Source organism: Sitodiplosis mosellana, unplaced genomic scaffold (genome assembly GCF_009176505.1).
Source record: "Sitodiplosis mosellana isolate CC-2019 unplaced genomic scaffold, AAFC_SMos_1.0 Smas_scaffold_12, whole genome shotgun sequence".
NCBI classification, from domain to species: domain Eukaryota; kingdom Metazoa; phylum Arthropoda; class Insecta; order Diptera; family Cecidomyiidae; genus Sitodiplosis; species Sitodiplosis mosellana.
Window position 1 is genome coordinate 1826217 of NW_022595254.1, and position 19563 is coordinate 1845779.

At 34.9% G+C, this 19563-nt stretch overlaps 3 protein-coding genes and 1 pseudogene across 4 annotated transcripts; 1 reads left to right on the top strand and 3 right to left on the bottom strand.

Annotated features, from left to right (window-relative positions):
- Positions 1–659: 659 nt before the first annotated feature.
- On the bottom strand, positions 660–2170 carry LOC129567772 (alcohol dehydrogenase-related 31 kDa protein-like). 2 transcript variants are annotated; one of them, XM_055445040.1, is made up of 4 exons: positions 1661–2170; positions 1381–1596; positions 974–1305; positions 660–911 (listed from the first exon to the last, which is right to left on the bottom strand). In XM_055445040.1, exons 1-4 carry the CDS (start codon positions 1841–1843, stop codon positions 788–790), a joined length of 855 nt encoding a protein of 284 aa, XP_055301015.1. In that variant the 5' UTR covers positions 1844–2170; the 3' UTR covers positions 660–787. The 2 variants fall into 2 exon arrangements, with proteins under 2 accessions (XP_055301015.1, XP_055301014.1); XM_055445039.1 differs by having other exon boundaries at positions 1372–1596; positions 1661–2167.
- Positions 2171–3352: 1182 nt separating this feature from the next.
- Positions 3353–9782, bottom strand: LOC129567771 (uncharacterized). The gene is made up of 16 exons (XM_055445038.1): positions 9492–9782; positions 8551–8692; positions 8173–8464; positions 8014–8079; positions 7640–7940; positions 7497–7578; positions 7258–7395; positions 6971–7065; positions 6695–6902; positions 5844–6614; positions 5678–5772; positions 5407–5605; positions 4582–5340; positions 4428–4522; positions 4154–4358; positions 3353–4092 (listed from the first exon to the last, which is right to left on the bottom strand). Exons 1-16 carry the CDS (start codon positions 9600–9602, stop codon positions 3521–3523), a joined length of 4131 nt encoding a protein of 1376 aa, XP_055301013.1. The 5' UTR covers positions 9603–9782; the 3' UTR covers positions 3353–3520.
- A 918-nt stretch (positions 9783–10700) lies between these two features.
- On the top strand, positions 10701–16456 carry LOC129567773 (protein argonaute-2-like). The gene is made up of 10 exons (XM_055445041.1): positions 10701–11333; positions 11930–13328; positions 13403–13463; positions 13530–14084; positions 14161–14529; positions 14591–14678; positions 14736–15102; positions 15219–15771; positions 15878–15975; positions 16051–16456. The coding sequence occupies exons 1-10, from the start codon at positions 11318–11320 to the stop codon at positions 16133–16135; spliced, it is 3591 nt and encodes a 1196-aa protein (XP_055301016.1). The 5' UTR covers positions 10701–11317; the 3' UTR covers positions 16136–16456.
- A 2120-nt stretch (positions 16457–18576) lies between these two features.
- Positions 18577–19563, bottom strand: part of LOC129567833 (cationic amino acid transporter 2-like) — a 2541-nt pseudogene continuing 1554 nt past the window's right edge.

Below are 19563 nucleotides of genomic sequence, written 5' to 3' on the forward strand. Positions count from 1 at the left end.
GTGAAAACAATGAAAAACTCCGAAAATGACGTTTTTAAATAAATATTTTTTTTTAGCCTTAGTTAGAATATAGATTGAACAAAAAAAACTGGTTCTTTCTAATTGGTGTTTATTTGAATAATAATCAAGAAAAAATCCATTTATATTGTAGAAACAATGAAAAAAACGAGAAACCAAGTGGCAGTTCTGAGTTTTCTTCGTACTACGCTTATAAAAATGGTTTAAATGTGTTATTGAAATAACAAGTGTACAGGCAATATAGGCTAAGTACAACACATACCCTGTCTGAGTTACTCGAATGTATTGCCGTTGCTAGCTTGTGATAAAAGTTCACATCGAATAGATTACGCGGAGAAAATGAATCCAATTTTTACTTGTTGATTGATTAGATTGCTAAACAAATTATCGATCATTCGAATGAATGCTCCTTCTTTTTCTCGCAAGCTCAGAGTGGTCGGCAAATTTATTAACAGACATAGCAAGTGTACTCATCGAGTAGTACTCAAATATAAGAGAACCGTTACGGAGTCGATTTTCTGGAGAAGCTCGACTAATGATCACTTTTCCTCCAACCGAGAATGGTTGACGGTAACTGACGTCATCATGGTTTTCTTTAAGTATCTGTGTCGTGATTTAATTACAAGGATTTCTTTATTTACACATTTTTTATTCACAATTTGCACCCTTGGTTAGAGTGAAAGTTGAATTTATGAGTAAGTTTCATAATATTGCGTGGACATTAGAAACGAATAGAGTTGTGAGTACATCAGCGTAAAATTACGATACACTAATCCATTTGGTAATACTGACAAAAATTCACAGCTGTGTGTTTAGCTCTATCTAAAATCCACGTGGATCCATTTTCCGATTCTTTCAATGCTTGTATCATACTCTTAGCACATTCTTCCGCTCTGAAATATCAATTGATTTTTTGAAAAATACAACTTCATAAAAAAGTTCAATAAATTCTTACGTTTGACTCCCATATTCTGCCATTATTCGGTTATATTCCTCGCCACCATCATAAGTTCCGAACATTTTCGGTAATGTGTCTTTCAACAATTCAGTTTTTGTACTACCCGGGCATATAAGAACAAATTTTATCCCGAATTCTGAAGTCAATATCTTATCGGAAAGTGATCTTGTGAATGCAACCACTCCGCTCTTACTAGAAGAATATACGGGACATCGATGAAAAGGGTCTAGGCCTGCAACTGAAGCGACATTCACAATCATACCTCCGTGACCACCATTTTTCACACTCATTTGATCAATCCCGATCAAAGTACTATAAATCATCCCACACTAAGAAAAATATGAACCTATGAAAAGCTTATGGAATAAAATATTGGCTTTGTATTGAAAACGTACGAGATTTACATGAATTGTGTCTTCAATTTTGGTCTCATCACAAATTCCCACGATATTTGCCAACACATCTACATATCCAAATGTCATGACTACTTCTTTGAATGCTGTCTCAATTTCGGTCTTGTTGCGAACATCAACTTTGTGAAATAAAATGGCTTTATCGCCGAATTGCATCTTCAGTTTATTGATTTCGCTTGGATCAGCAACATCGAATACGGCAATTTTCTGTGTGAAAAAAAAAAAATTTTTCGTGATATCCTTTGAAAAGTCATATTTTATGTATATTTACTTCAACTCCGATAGCCAAAAGTTCCCTCACAAAATTAAGACCAATACCACCGGTGCGAGCTGCACCAACAACAACAAAACTCTGTTCTTCAAACTTCATTTCGTGAAATTCACTGCTTGGGCTGATTGCTTTTAATAAACTGATCATTCCAACTGTAATGCAACCTCTCTTATAGTCTATCATTTGCAATTAAATTCTTAATTAATGAAAAAAATGATTAAGTTGATACAATGTACGTTCAGTTATTAGGCACAATAATCACCACAAATTAGCATTAATCGAACTGGGATAAAAGTTATTTTTTCATTTAAATACAATACATTCGTTTAAGGCCAATATTGTTTGTGTCTAGTTTGAGACGCAAAATGAGTGATAATTGTGTCCGGCGTCGGGATGTGAGATTACAATTACAAACCTGATCTTTTTACAATGCTACAAATTGACCAATCATGAACCCACCTACATTCAAATAGTTATAAGTTATAATTAATCGATTATTTTAATGACACAAATTGATATGACCAATCATATGAACCATATATCTGCAAATGTCAACGCTTAATCGTTAGAGATAGCGCATCTTTTTCAAAATTTAGTTTTGTTGAATGACTGGAATTATCCACTATTTTCAATACATTATTATGTGCTGTTATAATAAGTATTGTGGGAATTCGGTAGAACTTTCTGCACGTAATTTCACGTAATAAAAGTGTTAAATACGTGAAATATGCGCTTATTTTTTGTGTGCAGGTGGTCGATCATTCAACGTGTTTCCATATTTTCTACCGTTTTCCGGGGAATATCAATATAAATACACATAATCATGTAACAAATGCAGTTTAGTATTAAATTATAAATAATCGCAACGATGTTCGGGGAATTGCTTGCAGTTTGTTCATACAGAGAACGTTTCAGTTAATGTTGAGCTTTTGAAGTATTTAGTATAGGTAATTTTCCCAAGAAAAAATATCGCAAGCCATGAATATTGCTGTTATCACAATACTCCGTGAAAAACCTCCGAATCGGCGATGAGTTCCATCTAGACGGAAACAAAGCATTAATATCGTTTTTAAAAGGGTAGCAGTCGGCGAGGCATGTCTTATTGCTGATTGGAATTTTTGTAAAAATGTTCGACTTGAAAATGTTTCGATGATTCATATTCGAAATTCGGCCTTCACCTCTTCAAAGAAAATAAAGAATACTATAGAACTTTTCTTGAAAAATGAATATGAAATACAAAAATTACAGATTTTTATCGATTGTATTTGATATTAAACTATTGCATGGTAACACAGATAGATTCTTTAGCCTAATTGTGTGATATTTTCATCGATTCGGATTAAATCGACTGATTAAAGAGGTTTGAATACAATGTGTACTGCGCATTGATTTGTTTCTCCACATTTATTAAATGTGACTAGTGTGAGGGAGGTCAACTGACTACCGACTACGATGATTGTGTGGTAATTTCAAACCAATTGCTATTCATATACATAGATAAAATCCAATCGAGTGTAATTAGTAATATTTATTATGAATCAATGAAAGCTGCAAATTATTTACCAAAATAAGTTTCCGTTCATAAAATTATAAGTACAAACCTCATATTTTTCATAGTACATAAAAGATTCAAATTTGATTTTTCTATGCGAAACCAATCGTATTACCACTAAATAAAAAAAATGCAATAAGTTTAATTCTAATTTTCAATTGTTATGTCTTTATTGCTTCAAGAAAGTTTCGAAAATGGAAGGAGAGGTAAAATAGTTTAATATCAATTACATCGAATGACCAAAATTGCATTCATTGAACCATAAGTCTTATTTTCAATGAATTAAAATGCATAACAATTTATAATGTTCAATTTTCTTGATCGTAATACATTTTTTTCGTGGGTTTCGATAGAGTTTCGTAAGCAACGTTTATCTTTTTGAATATTTCCTGTTGCTCATGTTTCTCTTGCTCCGATGCATCTGCATGTTTATCTGGATGATGAATTAATGAGAGTTTGCGGTATGCTTTCTTAATATCAGGTGCAGTGGCAGTCTTTGGAATATCTAATATGTCATAATAGTTGTTTGATCGAGATTTTGCTAAGTTCATCTTCGCATCAATTAGCATCGTTCGGTCCATTGTAGTGTTTTCAAGTCTTACTAACTCCTCGTAATCGTTAACGCATTTCGAGAAATTTCTCATGTGCTTATAACTTTGGGCACGAATACGCAAAGCTTTAGCGTAGATGGATTGGTCAGTTGACATTGCTTTCGTACAATCTTTGATTGCATCACGAAGAAGTCCAATTTTTAAGTTGGCTGAACCCCGATTGTACAATAAATTTGCAATAAGTTTGTTATCTTTCGGACACATTTCGAGAGCTTCAGCGAATTCTCCAATTGCTTCTCGATATTGTTCTCGTTGAAAGATTTCGTTAGCTACAGAAATAAAATTTTGTTAGAGAAATAAAATTTATTTTTTTTTTTAAACTAAAATTACCAAGTTTTTCCTTCTCCCCAAAATTCTTTACATTTCGGAGCAACGATTTTGCTTTTTTATGATCCGGATCCAGAAGGATTACATTTTTCAAATGTTTGATTCCTTCCTGCCAATTTTTATGGTACCAGCATAAGGCACGGATATAAACGACATCTGCATTTTTCGGATCGGACATTTGGCATACTATGGCGATTTGCTCTGCTTCCTGAAATTAAATAAATTCATGTAGAATATTACATTTTCAATTGAATGCCCTATTTAAGATTTATTGTACCTCATAACGTTCAAGTAAAGCAAGGCATTCCCCTTTCAACAATTTAAATTTAAGGCTTCGATGTGCACTTTTTAGTGCCAAATCAATCTTAGAAACTGCAAATAGAAAATCAAAATCTAGTATCATCGGAGATTTTCCGATTAAGTTGACTTACGTGCAGATGAAAAATCCTTCTTGTTATAACATTCCATTGCCTTTTCCTCTAATGCTTTTAAATCCGTACATTCTCGTTTGTACTTGTTAATGACATAATCATTTTTCGGTACAAATTCGAAAGAATTTTGGATAGTTCTTTCAGCGGAAAAGACATCGCCCAGTGCTATATACATTTTGATTAGGCCATAGTGACCTTCACAGTGACTACTGTTGATTGTCAACGCTAGCTTATAAATTTCAATGGCTTTATTGTAGTTTCCCATTCTCACGTAACAAGCGGCTTGTTTATCGTAATATGAAACATTCTCTGGCCACAAAGCAATAGCATCGTCATAGTCCTTTAATGCGAATGGCATGTTATTCAAAGCGAATTTCTCATCGCCAGCACGTTTCTTTTCACTTGCATCTTTGTGCCTCTGTGCCATTTTGATTTTTGATTGAATATCGTCCATCTGTTGGCTATTGATTCGTCCATTGCTCAATGCACTCTTGTAATCTTTGATGGCACCATCAAAATTATCAATCGATTGATAGCATTCTGCCCGGATTAGGAGAGTATCAATGTGATTCGGTTTGATATTTAGTGCTTTGATACAATCACTGAGCGCAAGATCGTGTTCTAACAGATTAAGTTGTGCTGAGGCCCGACTATTCAAAATTTTAAACACAAATTCATTTTTGAATGATATATTTTCCAGTACTTCTGTGTAACTTGCAACCGCTTCACGATATTTTTGTTCAGCAAACAAATCATCTCCTAAGATACAAGTTTCAAGTTAAGTTGAGAAAATATGATAAAAGTTGTAATGAATACACGGCGCACCATTTGTTTTCTTCTTGATAATATTTTTGAGTTTTGTTTGCATTAATTTACATCTGTCATGGCTGGAATCATCTTCAAGCCCCTTCGATAATTGCGATAAGGCCTGTTTTAAATTTCCTTGATGGTTGAAACAGAGGCATTTCAGATAACACCGATCGGCATATGCAATATCCGGCACAACTTCCAGTTTTCGTATTTCCTGCGATTTATAAAATGTATACATAGATTTTCATGTCTTATGAGAAGGCATTTTTCATAGGAGTTATTATACCTCGAGTTGACCAAGGTGCATACAATACTCAGCTTTCAGCAATTTGAGATGCACACTTTCGGGCAAGATATTTAAGCCTCGATTAATTGCATGAACTAAAAAAAAGGTTATCCATTATTTTGAAAGAATTCTTTTTTAAAATTTGAAATATATTCAGTATACCTACCTGCAAGCGAAAATCTCTGACTTTGATAGTTTTGATTGGCGACATTTTCAGATTGTCTTAACCGAACGCACAAATCTTTGTATTTATTGCAAACTGTTACATAAGTGGGATGCTCTTCAAGTTTTTTATTCGCTCGTTCAGCACCATCATAGTCACCGAGAATTAAACAACACTTAGCCTGCCGCTCATATGCAAACCCACAATTTGGATTGATAGAAATAATACGTTGACAATCTTGTAGAGCCCGTTTGTATTCTCCCATTCGAATTAAGCAATTCAAACGATTTTGATAGTAAATTACATTGTCTGGCCATAATTCAATCGCTTCTGAAAAAAATTTCTTAGCTGCATGATATTTGAGTGATGAAACTAGGCGTTTTCCGGTAGAATTTTTATCTTCAGCTAGTTTTCGTTGCATTTCATTTCTAACACTTTCGAGTTTTGAGCTCACTTCATCGAGTCTTTCAGTGTTTTCTTGAATTTCGGTGGAACTTTGTACCGACTCGTAATCTCGAATGCATGCTTCAAAATTCTCAAGATAATAATAGCATTGGGCTCGCAGCAATTTACAATTGATATGAGCTGAATTGATGGACAATGCCTTGGTACAATCATCGATTGCGTTACGAAAGTTTCCAGTCTTGGAATTGGCGAACGCACGCTCGAACAAGAGCTCAAAGGTGGACATCGTGTTTAATAGCTTCATATCGAGTGCTGTAGTGTAAATTTCAACCGCCTCTGAGAACTTTTTCGTCTCAATCAAGACTTTGGCTATAAGAAGGAACAATTGTTTCGGTAAAAATGTTCATCACGCAAAATAAGTGGTTACACTATGTAAATATTCAACATACCCGTTTCCAAATATCGGTTCAAGTTTTCGACATTCTCTCGCATCACCTTAATTCCACTATGTTTCACGTCCAATTCGTCAAGCATTGTTTTAAACTGCGTTAATACATCATTTAAACCGCCAAAATAGGAGCATAAAGACTCCGAATTGTCACCATTGATTTCAGATTCTTTCACGTTCTTGTAATGATTACAAAACACGTTCAATCCCTATAAAAACAAATATAAACTCATTTTTTTATAAAATGGTCTAATAAATCAACATTTCAATTGGGTACCTCAATCCGATTCATAACCCCATCAGAAGAAGTATGAGCTGTAGTCAATAACAATTGCAACTCTGAAGTGGTGTCATTATTTTGATCTTTGGAATCTAAAACAAATAAATTCTCTTATTGAAATTACAATATGCGACAACCTGAGAGTAAGAGTTAAACATATGGGACATTTGTTCTATCTCAGTTTTAGAAAAAACACTCTATTGAACTATAGGTTTAAATCGTTTTTTTTGGGGGTGTCATTTTATCGTTCAAGAAAAGTCTAACAAAAGTCTGATTGTCATTACCTGGATCGGGCTTATCATCTGAGTCATGTTGATTGACTGTTTTCAAATTATTTGCTTTTTTATTCATTGTTGATTCTTCCCGCCATGGTACTATTCCATTTTCATTCCGTCGGCTTTTTCCATTAGTACCATTTTGGTCTATTGATTGAAAAGAATATTATGAAGGCGATATAATTTATTCAAATGGTTTAATAGCATTGTTCAAAAAATGAATATATTTTTCGAAATTCAATGAGTACCTTTTGATTGATGAATAGCTGCAGTTGGTGGAGGGGATTTGATGTCCGCCAATTTTTTGTTCGATTCAATGCGAGCGTACGGCTGAAATAGATTATTATTTTTATCATATGTAAACCAGTTTGGTATATAATGTGTTACATACATCACCTCCCCACTTAGACAGACTGTAATTTTTGATATACCAAAGTGGATCACTGTGCTGTGCTTCGATTAAAAAATTCTCTGAAACGACTTGAATGTTGTAACTCTTGGCGATAACAATTATTCTTCCCATTTTTTCCAGAGTTTCTTGATTGGAAATTACAGCTGCCAATTTTCTATGTATTCTGCTCACAACCTTTCCTCCCATCCTTTCGACAATCCTTTCGATTTCTTTCCTTTTTGCCCAACTCTCAATTGCCATGAATTCCATATTACGCAGAGGTTGGCTGTTGTTGCGCGCTCTTGAAATTGAGAAGAATAAAAACAAACTAGAATACGCCGGGTCGGCGGTCAAACTATTTCTAAAAAACTTACATGGCGTTTGGAACAATGTCTACTCTTTTCAAACCACATTTACTTGCGGAATTTGACTTTATCACCCTGTTTGAACCAAGGAGAACATTTAAAATTATCAAACGATTTTTTTTTTCAAATCTATTCATTCCGATTCATTCGATGAAAAAACAAACTTACGAGAACCGCTTCTTGATAAATTCTTTATCCTCATCAGTTAGTTTTTGGAAACCAATTATGGATTCAGCTAAATTTAGCCACTTCAGCTTTGATCTCAGGCGATCAAAACAACCGACGTGATACAATTTCGAGTTTACATTTTCATTTTCATCATTTGACACGGCTTCGAAACGCATTTTACCTTTAGCTATATTTCGTTGGCATTCGGCACACGATTCTTGATTAGTTTTTACATATTCAACTTTAACACTGGTCATTTTAACCATATTTTTCGATTCGTTGTCGTGTCCACCTTATTTAAAAAAAACCAATACAAAAATAAATTCAATGAACATGGACTTGGGATTTGTAACCAGAAGAACGAAGAATTGGACGTACCTAATTGGATTTTTATTGCATTTTGATCATGAATACGCAAATATTCGAATCCACTGAATTCCGTTTGAGTGGCTGGGCGGCGAATCTTAAAAAAACAATTGCTATGATACCATTCCGGACGTTGAAAGCTGCCCTCATTTGACTAGAGATGAACAAAGTGAACGATAATGAATTTCATCCAGAGAATTATTTCAACATAGATATATTTAAAATGCTGAGAATTCATCTAATCACAATTCAATTCTGTATGCTGGAATTATTCTCTGATTTCATCATCTCTGTATGTGACTTATCAGTGATCACTGTTTGGATTTCATTGAATAAAATATACGTATTCACATTGGTTATTCAAATTCCATCAGCGTGGCACGTAATTATTATGTATTGAATTTTTTCTGTCAATCCCAGTTAAAAGATCATGTAAGATTCCGATAACAAAGTCGGAATATACTTTATATCTCGTATATCACTGAAAAAATTTATATATTCTTTTTCCAAAATAATAAATATACATAGAGACTACTTTTCATGTCTTATAGTATACTAATCCAGTGGTGTCCAAACTTTTTTTTCAGCGTGGCCACTTCGGTGGCCACTTCGGTGGCCATGAGATCGAGCCAAGTTTAAAAAAAAAAGAAAAATGTGCATATTTAGAACAGGAAAATTCAATGAACAAACTACTGATTTTATTGTCATTGCCACAATGTTGATCTTTCTATCATTTTTGTCTTGCAAAGCAAGAATTTTCAAACGGAATTTCGTGGCCACAAGTAGCCAAGTGGCCAATAGTTTGAACAGCACTGCACTAATCCCAACAAATTTACACACAACACTGAACTAGCGAATAACAATTCTTGCAAAAAAAACCGATAGAAATTATTAAAATGATGAATTTAACTCAACACAAAATTGATGCTACAGAACAATATAAGAGATCTCACCGGGACCAGTATTGCAATCCGTAAAGCACGTTGTGAAATTCGCTTTTTGCACCTTTCACAGTCTCGGTCGCCCTCAGAATATTCAATTTTGTATGGCAGTAATTCGTTCATTTCAAAACAACATCTACTTTAAACTGATAATATGCAAGCAAAATATTCTCAGTAGCTTATACACGTTTACGATTTATATTCGCGTTGATTAGAGAGGGGAGAAGAGAGATTGACAACAAATAACAAATGTGACACTTGTTGCAGGGCGGTATAATACTGCTTGAAATATAAAAATCCAAATGGATAGGGAGAAATCGTTTTTGACGTTTGTTCATACCAATCCGTTGCATAGATTGCATACTTATGGGCTTGATTTTATATAAATTGTTTCTTTTCTCAAAGGAACTTCCATTTTAACCGATGTCATGAATATCTGGCTTTCGAGATAACAATCAATTGCTGTAGATGTTAACATAAAAGCATGCCAACTTTTTTTACGAAAATTATTTCGGATTTTTTTTTGAATAATTTAACGATTCGATTCAGCGAGTTAAAGAATGCATACTTCTTTTGAATGAGCTCAGTACGATATCACCTGGAAGTCAGTCTCTCCTAAGGCACTAATTAAATTTAATACGCAAAAATATTTTTATAAACCTAAATTATTGACTTCCTCAGTTGTTGTCATTGTTGTTGAGCTCATATCGTTGAAGAATAAAGTTTTTTTATGCTAATTTCATAAGATTTTGGAATGAAACATGAAATAATTCTCACGTTGATTTTTGCCTCTGTGTTGGCAATTAATTGGGTTAACGGATTTTTAAAATGGGACATTAAAACGGAATTTATTTGCTACGAAAAATTGGTTCAGCTCGTTTTGAGACTCAATGTCTCAATTGATTCATGAGAAAACATTTAAAGTGATAATGGGAGCTATCTTCAAACTGACGCCCTTTTCATACTTTTCACCGCGTGAATGATTTCTTTTTTTTGCTGGTAATGGTGCCATATATACACACCAAGAATATGCCCAGGAATAAAGCAAGCAAACCTCCACAAACTGTAATTGTTTGCATTTTCACTCAGCTCAAGATTTTTTTTGTGAGTCACTTTTCCAGAATTTTTTTTCAGGGAAATTTCGTTAAACAGAAAAATTGCATTGCATCAATCCGTCTAGCGATTCAAATATCAGTTTTTTATTCATGGGTTTTTGAACAGATCAATGAAGCTTTGATTCCCCAGATCAATATATCTTTTGGAAAATTATAGAAACTGCGAATAATGCAGTTGAAAACAGCGAAAAGAGTGCACCCGTTAAATGCCAATGACGAGAGTAGACGTAATTGAAAGCTGTTGTTTATTTCACAATGATTTCAGAGACTTTTAAACGTATTGACAATGTATACATTGTTCGACTATAGCGTCATTGTGTATTACTACTGAGCGAGTGAAGTATAAGCGGCGCCAATACTTATATACCGAACTACACACATGAAACAAGTTGCGAATGCGGCTATACGAAATCCGCGAACACACATAATAGCGGTCTAGTGTAAATATTCATTTGTATGGTGCTGTTTTATGCTAAGACCAATACTCGTATTGTTCTCTCGAAAGTCGTACGCATTTCATCATTACGACTGAAACTTGCAAACCGAACGCAGTAAACCGGTTTTATAAAGTGCTTTGTTGAAAAGTGGAAAATTTAACTATTTCAAAAAAACTCATTGTATCAACACCTAACATTTTGAGTGAATAATTGGAAACTAAATTGAAAAATAACTAAACCTAATTGAACAGCGTCAATCAATTAATAAAATATCCCGAATATCATCATGGGCAAAAAGAATAGTAAGTAACAAGATGCATTCAGAAATTGTGTCAAGATTATTCTCAAAATAGGAATTATTTTCTGGCATATTAACATTTTTATTAGAATATATACATATTTCGAAATCGAAATTGTGATAATTGTAATAAATAAAAAGGAATATCAATATATTGAGCATCTACTGTGCTACTGAAACTATTGCACAATTTTTCTGAAAGATGACGAAATTCATATTTTTTTCACGCGCAATATGAGAAGATGACGCATAGTACTTCATAAAGCAATGCAAATGCAAAAACAAACGAAAAAAAAGTAAAATTTATTGCTCGTAAAATAGTGGCAATTGGCCTGGTTAGAAAAAATGAGTCATTTGAGACTGTATGCATTTTCTTATCTCGACAGTTACTCCAGTTAATGTATGAATTTCATCACTTTTTTTGTAAAATAAATTGAAAAGGTCCAGCCACACGAGCAACAACGTTATCACTTTTCAATGTAATGTGTCGACAATGATGTTGATCGTGTGACTGCAGCGTATCATAATTCACGGCATTACGTCAATATTTAAATGGCTTTTTTGTGATGGAAATTTTTAAAATTTCTAAATCATTTTTAGAAAATAAAAAGAATGCGAATTCTACGCAAGAATCGAAGCAGACTCAGCAGACTGCTCATGCTCAAAGCCAACAACAACGGCAACAGCAGCAACAGCAACAACAGCCTCAACAGCAGCAACAACAGGCTCAACAGCAGCAGCAGCAGCAGAGTGCTGTTCAATCTCAGCAGCAAAGTCGAACTCTGCAACATAGTGAATGGCCAGTGGCTGGTGGGAGTCAAGTTGGAAATGTCCAACAACGAGATGAGGGAAAATCTAGTCTGAAACGGAATGGGGATGGTTTGCAACAGCATCAGATGCAATGGCGCACTGAACAAAAGGCACCAACTCAACCGAAAAATGTTTGGCATCAACAAGAGAAAAACCGTTCGCAAGATCAAGGCCAATTGACACGACTCGATAAACAAAATCAAATTCAAGAAGGTACCTGGTCTCAGCAATCCCAAAGTACTGTCCAATCCAAGCAACATAGCCGACCACATCAGCAGCAAAGCGAATGGCCAATAGCTGCTGGAAGTCAAGTGGAACAACCAAGATCGACTGAACAAAAGCGGCAACAAAAACAAAAACAGGCTGTTGTTCCATCTCAGCAACAAGTTCGATCGTCGGCACAGCAATATCAAAGTGAATGGCCAGTGGCTGGTGGGAGTCAAGCTGGAAATGTCCAACAACGAGATGAAGGAAAAACCAGTCTGAAACAGCATCAGATGCAATGGCGCACTGAGCAAAGGCCGCCAACTCAACAGAAAAACGTTTGGCATCAAGAACAACAAAAGCAATTCCGTTCGGAAGCGAATCGAGCACAATGTCTACAAGATCAAGATCGACATGATAAACAACATCAAATTCAAGAAGGTGCTCGGTCTCAGCAACCACAAAAAAGTGGATTTCCACGAGCTGAATCCACTCAAGCAATGCAACCGAAAAAATCAGCGGCCGCATCAGGTGGCGGCACTAAGCCGCAACAAAAGCGTCCTGAACTTCCAACGATGGAAGAACTAAAACAACAAGGAATCGACCGACTAACAGTCAAATATAAAGGTCACGGCACGCGTGGCCGCAACCTTGGCAAAATCGAAACGAACTACGTACCATTATCTTGGGGATTGACAATACCTGATTATATTTACCATTACGATGTGACTTTTGATCCGGAGCGACCAAAAAAATTACTTGGAAAAGTGTTTACAAAATTTGTCGAGACAAATTTTCCGGCAACCAATGTTTTCATTGTATTCGATGGTGGTAGAAATGCATACGCTTCTGAACCACTTGAAACCACCAATTTGGTGCACGAGATCAAAATAATTCATCCAGAAACGGGAAAGGAAATGAATTTTGAAGTAAACATTCAAGAAGCAAATAATACTCAAATTGCATTTAGGGGTCCATTGACAAGGTAAGTGATCCCATCACTCAATCGAGTGATCTCTTGGATATTATTTTTTCAATGAAACTACTAATTTATTACAGTTACCAAGATCCAACGGTCGATGCAAAACGAGCTTTGCAAGGCTTAGATGTGATTTTGAAGGTAAAACACTTGTTTCATCCTTTCATTTACATCAGTTCATATGTAACTTGATAATTTTTTGCACAGGCTGCATTTCATCAAAGAGGATTAGAACGTGGTGTTGTTGGTGGTCGATCATTTTTCTTGCCATCTGATATGTTGACATCACTTAGAAACGAACGGCTCTATTTGGGCGATGGATTCGAACTTCGATTGGGCCTATTTCAAAGTGTGGTGCTTGGTGATGAACTGTTTTTGAACGTTGACGTCAGCCACAAAGCGTTCCCGAAGCGTTATGACAGTTTCATCGATCTACTGAAAGATATGCGATTGCAAGATCGTGATTTTAAAAGACCATTGGAAAAAAGGATGATAGATATGATTTCCAAACAATTGTCTGGATTGGATATTTGTTACACTCAGCCGGGCTCGGGTTCAAAAACAATTCGGAAGTTCATGAGCATCGAGGCGAAGCCATCTTTGATGACATTTGATGTTAATAACGTTCCAACGACTATTCTAGATTATTTCAATAGTCGCAGAATGAGAATTAACTACCCAGAACTACCATGTCTTAAACTTGGCAACAGAGATCATAATATAATTGTTCCAATGGAATTCTGTTCTATATCTGATGCACAGGTAGAAATAATCCGATCTTTATCCTATTTATTTGTTCAGATTTAAATTTAAAAAGTTTCGAATTCACTCATTTCAGGTGACGAACAAGAAATGTAGCGACAACCAAACGCGCAATATCATCCGCGTTGCAGCTACCACTACCGACGCACGAAAAGAACGCATAATGGAACTGTTGAACAAAATTAATCACAACAGATCGGCCGCTATAACGGGTTTTGGTATGAATGTCGGTAATAAGTTCGTTGATGTTGCGGCCAGACAATTGGATCCGCCGAAGATTCAATATAAAAATTCCAAAGTGATCGAACCAAAGAATGGAGTTTGGAATATGTTTAAAGAGGAATTTCTGCTAACCGATCAAAAGCCAGCAAATGGTTTAACATGGGGTATTTTAAACGCTGATTGCTCGACCGATCAATCTACAATAAGAGAACTGTGCAATATGGTGAGTTAAATCAAGTCATTCTTTTACACAATTATCTACAGTTTGTTTCCATGAAAATTAGTTGCACCGAAGCAGTATCTCAGTTGGATTGTGTTTGGCAAAAGATCCTTTGTACATGAATTCGGTTGTTCGAAGTGATGAAAGATTTGGTGAGATACTGAATTGATTCGTATTACATAGATATCGATTTTAATTCTTTGGATCAGTTCCAGACGATGGATTGGGGAAACGTGTTCGAGGAGAATTGCAGATGATTGCCGAGGAAAAGGCGATCAGGATGCTGTTCTGCATCATACCAGACAGAGGTCAAATTTATGGTAAAATCAAGAAAATGGCCGAAATTGATCACGGAGTATTGACTCAATGCATGAAAAGTAAAACAGTTAATGAAACTGTTCAAGATAGGCGAAAAGGTGGTACCACCATATCCAATATTTTGCTCAAAGTGAATGCAAAATTGAACGGCACCAATCATAAATTGCAAACGTGCCCAATTTTGAATGGAAAACGGTGCATGTTTATTGGAGCCGATGTCACTCATCCGTCGCCCGATCAGAAACATAGTACACCAAGGTAAAACTATTTTTTGACTATAGAAGAATTCTCAAAATGATTAATTTAAATATTCGAATTTGAAATGATTTGTATTACAATTGATGCTTGATGCTATGATTCCTTTTATTTTTTAGCATTGTCGGTGTTTCGGCATCTTACGATTTAAATGCATTTCGATATGCATTTTACTGGCGACTTCAAGGCGCACGCATCCCATCTAAAACCGCTTTCAGGGTCGTTGAAATAATACAGGACTTCAAAGAAGTGATAAAAGACCATCTTAACTTCTACAAAAGCAAAAATGGTGTGCTTCCTGACAAGATTTTCTACTATCGAGACGGTGTCTCCGAAGGTCAATTTGATCAGGTGATGGCTATCGAAAAAAGTGCCATAGATCAAGCCTGTCGTGAAATCGAACCAGGTTATGAGAAACGTAAAGAGCTAACCGTGGTGGTTGTTCAAAAGCGACACCATACTCGATTCTTCCCGATCAAAGATGGTTTCGGAAAATTTAATAATGTTCCAGTTGGCACCATTGTTGATACCAAAATCATTCGTCCAAACGAGAATAATTTCCTTTTGGTTTCGCATCAATCGATTCAAGGTGTTGCCAAGCCAACGAAATATTGCATCCTATTGGATGAGGGAGACCATTTAATTGACGATCTAGAAGAGCTATCCAACAATGTAATCATCTACATTCAATAATTCATATTTGATTTTAATTTTTCTTAAGCTTCCAAAAGACTTGCTTTGAAACTTATTGGACATTTTCTTTGTTTTTGATTTGCAGCTCTGCTACATGTTCACTCGATGCAACCGAGCCGTTTCTTATCCAGCGCCAACATATTACGCACACTTGATTGCCGCTCGTGCTAAAAAATACGTTGAGTACGTAAAGATTTGTGCTCGAAATGCATTTCAACCTCGGTCTATAATTGTATATTTTATTTGATTTCTTTACAGAAACACAATCAATTTCGAACAATTGGATTGCAAAAATGCCATCAAAGCAAATATTATCCGTGACCATCCGATGTTTTTTGTTTAAACATGAATCAGGACAATCTTCTTCATTGACGTCATTCGGAACGTCGTTTTTATTTTCAATTATTTTACCTATTTTTCTATAAACCAAAAGTAAATGTTGGCATTAGAACAATTTATAGGCGGTTCATATCTACATATTTAACGTTACTAACACATATTTTAACCAACGCATATTTTATCAACCTTAACAATTAATCATGCACATGCGTACCTAAACCCAATCTTCTTTAACACCAGAAAAAAAATGTAAAAATTGGAAAAAAAGTAAAAAAAAAATTTAAAAAGAAAAAAAAGTCATTACATTTGTGATGACAACCCAAAATGATTGTTTCATTTTAAATATCCTACATAAAGATGAACTGTTGAAAAAAAATTGCTGAAATTGACATACCTCAACAAATGCTAATGTCACCTGTAACGTAACATTTCAAGAGAATATAGTTTTCTAATATAGTTCATTTTTTACATATTAGTCCAAAATTAAGGCCTTTTTTTTAGTTTTGAATTAGACCACACATTTGAACATTTTGAAGTAAAATATATAGCTATTTAAATTATGAGGCTTCTTTTTCTTTCTTATTTATTTCGATGGGAAAAGACTTTTTTTCTCTCATTTAACATAATTTTCGAAGAGTTCGCTTTAAATGGAATACAGTCCAACGTAAGAATATAATGTGGATAATTTTTTTTACTTCATTCAATTCTATCATAAAGGTGATGACTATCACAAAAATATAGATGAGTTTAACTCGTACTAACACGAAAATTTAAATCCATAATTTTGTTTTATAAAATCTCAGTTTGAGTGGAAATAATTAACCTTCTTTATGAATTTTGTTTCAATTGAATTTGGTGATACGACCAGTGAAAATAGCCGTTTTGCTTTCCTTGTCCCAAATATAATAAAAATTAAATTCAGAGATTACTATGGGATATTTTTATTCATATGGGATAAAAATATCGCATGAAAATAACAGATATTTTTCGCGCGTTGTGCTCAGCGAAACGCATTAATACACAATAGCGATTCTGCACACACAGAGTCGCTGTTTTTTCGTTAAACACTTCACACTTAGGATGAGCTGCGCGGAGCGTGCATTCACATATTTCGCTCACTTCTTTCTTTGAACACTCTTCGTGTGTCAAAACAATGCCTGTGTGTGTATCGCTTGTGCCGTCGTTTGTAAACGACGTCAATGAGCTGCGCGATGCATGCATATATATGTTTTGCTCTTTTCTTTCGATCGACACTCTTCGTACCCAGCTCATTGACGTCGTTTACAAATGATGGCACAAGCGATACACACACAGACATTGTGTTGACACACGAAGAGTGTTCAAAGAAAGAAGTGAGCGAAACATGTGCATGCACGCTCTGCGCAGCTCATCGTAAGTGTGAAGAGTATAACGAAGAAACAGCGACTCTGTGTGTGCAGAATCGCTATTGTGTATTAATGCGTTTCGCTCAACACAACGCGGGAAAAATATCTGTTATTTTTATGTAATATTTCTATCCCATATGAATAAAAATATCCCATAGTAATCTCTGCATAAAATTGTCAAAATTGGAAAATAAATCCGACAAAATGGGTACAAAATTGACATTTTTTGCAATAAATTTGACCCGAATTGACAGAGAAATAATAATAGGGTAATATTGTAATGAGTGGGCCACCCAACAGATTTCCATGAAATCAAAGTCGAAATGTCAAACAAGTATTTTTAACGGTTCCGCCTTATCAAAAAACCTTTATATAGCAAATCTCGAATATATCGCAAGTTTTTTTGAGTGGAGAAACCCATTGTTAAAAAAATAGTGGGAAAAAATCATTTTTATAAATAAGTAAATTTTGCCGAAGCCCGAAACAAGTTTTAAAATTGTATTTTTTAAGTAGAATTTTGTTTTTTTGGTTAGCTCAGGCCATGATATCGATCATTTTGGATTATTTCGAAGCAATTTTGATGTAAAATTTTTTTAGTGAGTCAATCAAAACGGCTTTAAATTTAATGAGTGGGCCATCCATTATTTTCTTCTCCGAAAACATCAAATTGAGATCGAAAACCCATGTATAGTGTAGTGTTGACTTTATCACACCGCAAAAACGTCATAAAATGCAATTAGTGTAAAATTTCCGTTCATCCGAATGATGAAAATATGACTACAATCTAATTCACCTGTAAATAATATGACTTCCAAAAGACGTGGATTTCGATGCTTCAAACGCCTAAACTATACATTAAAATAAATATAAACATTTGTATTTTATGACATTTACTTGATTTTTAGACATTTTTGGGATTTTTATCAGGTGGCTCACTCATTACTACAAAATTTTAGGGTGCCAAAAATCAATACTTTGGGAATTTTTTTTTTGGATAGATAACATAATACGGCCCCAAGGAACTTTTAGCTAATGTCAATAGCTATCCAATCATATATATTACTCTACATAAGTCCTGATAGAAAGTGGTGGCCCACTCATTACAACATTCCCCTAATAATAAAAGTCTTCTTTTTATAAATCGAATCCATGTATGGATGCCAAGTTGGAACATAAGATATAAATTAACAAAAATACTGAGCAATGGTAAAAACGGTATTGCTGGTACTTTAAAAGTTGCCCTAAAATCCAGAGGGTTGATCGCATAGACGGTGGCTTGTTTGCGTATGATGCATCATCATCTTGATATCGCAACACCAAAATACATATCGAAACCAATGTATATGCCATCAATGTGCCTGCATGTATAAATGGCATTTTGAAGTTATGAACAAGTTAAGTGAATTTCAATCAACAAATTTGTTTACCTATGCCGACCATATCAACCTACAATATAATTGGATTAAAACTGATTTTTCAGAACATCTTCATGGTAATGTAATGTGGTATGCTCACCAGTTGCTGTAAATTAAAAATCGTTACCATCGTAGCGGTTATGACCCTGACAAAAGTGTTGAATTCACCGGTGTTTTGGTACGTTTATTTACACGTTTAAATAGCGCATACAACAAACCATCCGTAGACAATGCGTACAAAATGCGAGCCAATGGAAACATTGCGACTAATAACAATGTGCACAAAGCAAACACAGCACCAACTGATACAATCCTGTCGATGTTGGAGAAAAGGAACAATTGAAGTTTTTTTTAAACCAATGTTTTGTTCTGAAATTATAGATTTTTCGCTTGCTTTTTTAGATCTTTCATTTCTGATCTGGCAAATGTTCTGCCAATACGTTTGATTGCAAAAATGTACCATTTAATCTCATGCCATCCAATTTGATCATAGACATGTGGCAAAGGAGCATCTGGATTCTGAAAAATGGATATTTTGATTGGAATAATAAGCAAATTCCCAAATGAGAAGATGAAATGAGACGCTAATCGCACCTGTGCATAATACGGCCACATCATGGTGAGAACGGTTG